General features: G+C 53.0%; 1 protein-coding gene across 1 annotated transcript in view; it reads right to left on the bottom strand.

The window, feature by feature from the left end:
• The window catches only part of LOC125952825 (protein expanded), a 157,497-nt gene that overhangs the window by 124,310 nt on the left and 27,187 nt on the right, over nucleotides 1-6,000 (bottom strand). The window contains exons 2-3 of the mRNA XM_049682551.1: nucleotides 5,629-5,762; nucleotides 4,162-4,307 (exon numbers count right to left, since the gene is read on the bottom strand). Of these exons, the coding sequence (XP_049538508.1) occupies nucleotides 4,162-4,307; nucleotides 5,629-5,720 (238 nt within the window). The 5' untranslated portion in view covers nucleotides 5,721-5,762. The remainder of the gene's footprint in view (nucleotides 1-4,161; nucleotides 4,308-5,628; nucleotides 5,763-6,000) is intronic.

Here is a 6,000-nt window from a genome sequence, read left to right as displayed (position 1 = left end):
CCCGGAGTTCGAAGGGGATTTTATGATACTGTTTTTTTTGTTCGCTTCGCTCTCCTTGCCACTGCCAAAATGTTTTTCCCTGCCTGCCAGGCAAAGGTGAGCTGATCCTCACGATTCGCAGAATCCTCCAGGGGGGGACCGGGGATTGGAAACGCGGAGAGGGAGGGGGAGGGGGTAACATGAAGCAGACGACGAGAAGAATTCAATCCACCGGACACGATCAGCACGCGCGATGCGATGCGACCGGCAGAGAGCACGCCATCGAAAGACATCAACGCAACGGTAAGCGAGGAACGCGGCCGACCGCTTGTTCGTCCGCTGAGCCGCACACACACACACACGCACACGCGAGAGAGAATGGAGAATGGAAAAATCAATGTCCAAAAGCGAAATTGATGATGACAAATACAAATCGATTATGTAAATCGGATTTTTCGTTCTGTCTCTTGCTCCCTGCGTCGCCTTTATCAATTGTTTCGAGGATGTGTTTTTTTTGGGCCGCGAGTTTTTCTTCCCTTTTATTTTTCTTCCTCCATTCTGCTTCCTCTGCTTCGATTCTGACGAAGCGAATATGTTGTTCGCTGCTCGCGAGCTCGCAACATCGCCAAAATGTGCCATAAATAAAGGGACATAAAAATGCATAACCAATTTCGCCCAGAGTTGGTTCTTTTTTTTTGGGGGGACTGCTGCTGCACTCGGTGTCTCCTTCGCGACGACAACAACGACGACGACGAGCGCACAGCCTGCTTTGCATAATGCTGCAAAGGTTTCACCGAGGTGTGCTTTCGCCTTTTTCGAGAACGCTACTTCCCCCCGAGAACGGTTTGGGGAGTAGAAAATTAATTTTTCGCCGAATGGCCAAAGTTTTACGACGACGACGACGACGCACAAGTTGTAAAATGCGAGCCAAAGCAAAACCAGACAGAGACATGCTCAACGTTCCCGTGTCAATCATAAAATCAGCAGGATGATGATGATCGAGGGACGACGCATCGACGGTTTCGACGGAAATGTTCGATTCCGAAGTTCACTAAACACAGCGGGACGTGCGCTGCGCACCGTGTTTTGATTTATGGCACCAAGGACTCCTAATTAGGATTATGCGTGGCATATTTGGCAAAACCCCCTACCTGGACCAATCAACAAACACCAAGCAACATGCAACCTGCAATCGGCGTTCGTTCGTTTTGTGTGTTTCAAATTGGTTTGTTAAAAAACAATTCCCGGCCAAAAAGTGTAAGAATGCAATTAGGAAGCACTTCTTTGGCGCGCACGCGCGTTTGTGGTGGTGCAGGAGGAAAATGTGGCGGGGAAAAGAACGACGGCCACGATGACGACAACGACGACGAAAACCGCGAAACGAAACAACGCGAACCAAAAGTGAACAACAACGCGCGATCCTCCAGGAAAAAAGGTTTGGTCGGAGAGAGAGAGAAAGAGAAAGAGAGAGAGCGAGAGAGTGCACGCATTCGAGATCGCAGCAACCAACGACGACGCTGACGACGACGACGACGACGACGACGACGTCGATGCTGCGGACTGCTAGATCGCGGGTTGGTTGTGTGAGCACGAAAGAGAAAATTATTCCCTCCACCACCACCTGGCGGCCGGGGCTGGCCTGGTCTGGCCACAACCACCCAACGCCCGTTCGAGATGCTGCTGATGCTGCTCCTCCCCGGTCCGTCCGTTGTCGTCTTCATCGTCACCTTCCCTTGCTATCCCCGTGTGCTGGCACCGGGCAGCAGCAGCAGCAAACCTGCCTTGACTGCTTGGACCGCTGGCCGCGGGACATTAGTGTGTGGCAGCGTGCAAAGCGGCGGAGGAGGAGGAGGAGAAGGGTCGCCGGAAGATTACGATGTTATTGTGCGCACAAGGCACACACACACACACAGACTAGCGCGAGCGCGAGTGCGAGGCTGGCCGCGGACCGGTGTGGTGCCTGCTGGACGCAGCAGCAGCATCAGCATCAGCAACAGACACATGTTGGGGCGTTTGTTCCTCTCCTCTTCGCTCTTCTTATTCTTCTTCTTCTACTTCTCTTCGTCTTCTGCTTGATCTTCTTTTTCGCTCTTCTTTTTCTTCGTGCCTCTTGCTCTGCGGCGCGCGCGCTCTGGAGGTATAGGAAAGGTATGCAGATGACGATGTAGCTGATGATGATGATGCTGCTGCTCGAGAGAGAGAGAGAGAGAGAGAAAGAAGAGGACGCGAGACGAAGGGCCCGGTGCTAGGGTCGTCCAGGCGAGGTCCATGTCGACGTCGCCATCGCCATCGCCGCGTCGTCGTCGTCGTCGTCGTGGATGGAGGATTGACCCCGCGCGCAGATGATTTTCTTTTTCGTCCTCACCACCACCTCTGCACCGTCACCGTGGGGATCGGCCTCAGTCCATCGATTGGGGAGAGAAGAGAGAGAGATGCCCAGCAGCAGCAGCAACATGGAGGTAGAGGCAGCGATGGGTGCACGCGATAGGTGGACAGCGGGACGAAATGAAGCACGAAACGAGTGACAGAGAGAGAGGGAAAGAGCGTACAAAAAAAAAAATGCGCGCTCGTCCACGGTCCCCGCTAAAATCGAGGCGCGCTCGCTGCAGGAGATAACGGAGAGCACCACCACCACACCCCCTCCATCACCACCATCACCAAGAACTGGCGACGGCGATCAAAACGAGAGAAGAAAAGGGACGAGAAGACACACGACGAGGCCGGTTCGCAGGGGGGGGGACGGGAACTACGAGGAATTTCATTTTAGTAGGCTGCGAAAGACATAAGACGCGTGTTTCAGTAATTCAGGTAGCCGAACACAACGCCTGCTGCCTGCCAGCCAGCCAGCCTGCTTGGACGAGCGGTTGGAGAGTTTCGGGGGTTTGTTTGGGGTGCTGCCGCTGCTCCGGCTCCGGCTCCGGCTGTCTTTCTCTTGCTTCAGGCCTTCTTGTGCCTTCTTTCTGAGCTGTTGTTGGTGTTGTTGGTTCCTCGTTTTCCCGTTCGCCGTTTGCTTCTTCTTCTTCGATGCCATCCTGCCATGGCCCCAAAATGCGCGCCAAGATTCTTGGCGTGCGTGGCCACGCCGACGGCCGCGGCCATTGCGGGGTATCCATCGTGAGTTGAGCGTGAGCATTTCATGTTCTTTTGGTTTAAGCATCCAAACATAAGATACATTAGGAGTTGCGTAGAACTCGGATTTCTCCGCCGGTTTTTTGTTGTTTTTGCTTCTGTTGCTTCCATTTTGGATAGAAAGATCCCCGCGGTCGGTCGAACGGTCCTCGCTTAATTAATGGCGACCAGGTAGGAGCTACCAGTGCAGGAGCAGGCACCGGAGAAGGCGGAGGGGATATCAAATTTTATGACATCGCCATTCCTCGAAACAAAGAGCCCCCGGAATAACATGAAACAGAGTGAGAGAGAGAGGGGCACGATCATCGGAGGATCGATTTTCTATGGTCCAGGCCAGGGACCGCACAGCCTCCCTCCCTTCCGCTGTTGGATTTTATGCTTTCTATCACCGTGCGGACGCCATTCTCGTGGCGGCGAGTTCGAGACAAAACAATGGAGCAATGGCAGCGGCAGCAGCAGCAGCAGCAGAATTGGGCAGTTTGGATCGGATCGGATCGTAAAACCACCTCCAAGGAGTTGGATCGCACACACACACACACACACACACGCACAGACCGACCGGGAGTATCGCGAGAGATCGGAATGCGGCGATCGGCGGCGAGTGGCATCGGTGTTGGCATGGAATGTCGACCAACCTGAGGGGGGTTGGCTGGCTGACTGGCACCCCACATCCCTCTCTCTCCCTCTCTCTCTAGTGGCCGAAAAAGCGACGCCAGCTGGCCTCAAAAATGGGGTCCCCCTCTGGGGTGCTGCTGCTGCCAATCAGGTTCATTTCAAGCGCGGAACGCGACCATCTCTTCATCTCTCTTCCTTCTCTCTCTCTCTCTGTCTACAGCTTCGTTTCTGCCACGTCTTCGCTCGCGCACACACACACACACAGGGACGCGGGTACATAAAACGATTAATTATCCCCAGGGCTCGCTGCTACTACCACCATTCCTTCCACCACCATTTTCCTTCGCGTCCGTGCGTGTGTCCACCTCGTGATCATCGTCATCGTCGTCGCCGTCGTCGTGGATCGCGGTTGTTGCGGACGCGGACCTCAAAACTCACCTATTAGGACGGCCAGACCGAACAGCTCGGTGTCCAGCATGCCTTGCTTCGAGAAGTGATGGCATGTTTGTGCGTATACTTCGCGTACGCGACTTTTTGCTTCGACTAGGAAGTAGAGTGTGCGTGGCTGCGGCGTTCCCAATAATCTGGAAGGGGTAAAAGAAGAGAAGAAGAAGAAAAAAATGAGATCGAAAAAGAAGGGCGAGGGAGAGGAAAAAAAAACGTTAGTGGAACGTTAGACATCGTGTAAGGGAACAGGGCAGAGGGGAACGGGAGTGTGAGAGTGCGTGAAATGAGAGGACGGAAAAGGTGGATTAGTGTAGTACAAGAACCCGATGGGGGGATCAAGAGAAAGAGCCTCTGATCGCCAGACTTCGGGACCTTTTTCTCGCTGGAAGTCGCATAAGGTACTGGCCAAGGTGGAGTGGCCACATAATACCACCCCCTCACCCCTCCCTTCCTCACGAAACGGTAGGGCGGGGTGATTTATGATGGTCATAGACCATTTAATGGGGTCATCGGGAATGGAATTTTAATTGATTCGATTATGTGGAGTGGCACGAAAAAAAGGCCCAAAAAAGGGAAGGGAGAGGGCAGGGGAGAAAAAGAGAGTCCCGGAATCTATCGCCCACGACACGGGCTCTCGAGGACAACGACGGTCATTGGTTTTCCCCGGAAATTCAGGAAACATCTAAATTAAGGGGGCATTCGACCGGTTGTGTTACCGGTTATAACCGATTCAGGGAGGATACTCATACAGAGACGTCAGTCTCCGAATTTGTGAGGAATTTTTGGGGAGGTCGTTTAGAAAAAAAAAAAGAGGGTAATAATAATAATAAAGAAGAGAATCTAAGAGGACTTCCTCCTCCTCCTCCTTCTCTTCGTTCTCCCAAAAATGCTCGGAGCCTTTAATCGGATTACGCTCGAACACTAATCATACACAAGGACGCACTGATGGCGGCGGACTGCTCAGTGAGTTCAAGACATTGACAAAAAAAAACCACCACATTCCAGGCAGAGACCGGACGCGTACGACGACGACGACGACAGGTGCCTTCTATAAAACAGAAACAACAGCAGAAACAAAAAAAGAGCCAGCCCCTACGAACGATCGAATGTGATCGAAGCGAGCGCTGCGAAGTCAACCTTTACGTCGATCGTCGCGTCGAACGGAACGGAAGCTGTTAATGTGCCAAGACGTGCCTCGACGTCGTCGTCGTCGTCGAGGTCTCCCGCAGTGCCATGTGCCAGTCCGCCACTGTGACCGTGAATTGACCAGCGAGAGGGGCAACGAAAACGGCTAGCGGTCGCGGATGCCGGTAACCGGATGACCTCGCTCTTCGCAGCGACTGAACCGAAAAATCGGAATTCCGTCAAGGTACTACTGCTTTTGGGACGTTGGGATGTAGGAGAAGAAGGTGAAGGTGTTATTGTTGTTGGTGGATTTCCCCGTCCCCGGGAACTTACTTTAAAGCTAGAAATCTGGTACCCGGAGGCAGTGGGCGGGAAGGTGGTGCGCAAACCTCTAAGGGTGCGCTGACGGTGCAAAAAGCTCGCATGCTGCATCGTTACCATCTGCAGTAACCTTTACGAAATATTTCCTGCAAAGAGACAGAGAGAGAAAGAAGAGAGAAAATGAAATTGTTAGTCGTTACAATGTTGCAGCGGTGTGAGGGCTATGATTAAGGTTTAGAATTTAGTTCTAGCAGCAGCGTGAGCATGAGTGAAGTGACTGACACGTCCTGTTGGAATGCCCAAGGTACTAAGGCGTCTGTCTGCCAGACAGACACGCATGCGTGGATTTGTGGGCTGCAACTATGTTGCGCTGCGTGGATTGCT

The sequence above is a fragment of the Anopheles darlingi genome, chromosome 2 (genome assembly GCF_943734745.1).
Source record: "Anopheles darlingi chromosome 2, idAnoDarlMG_H_01, whole genome shotgun sequence".
NCBI lineage: Eukaryota > Metazoa > Arthropoda > Insecta > Diptera > Culicidae > Anopheles > Anopheles darlingi.
The sequence above is the reverse complement of the archived record's forward strand: the minus strand, read 5'-3'. Positions and strand labels throughout refer to the sequence as shown.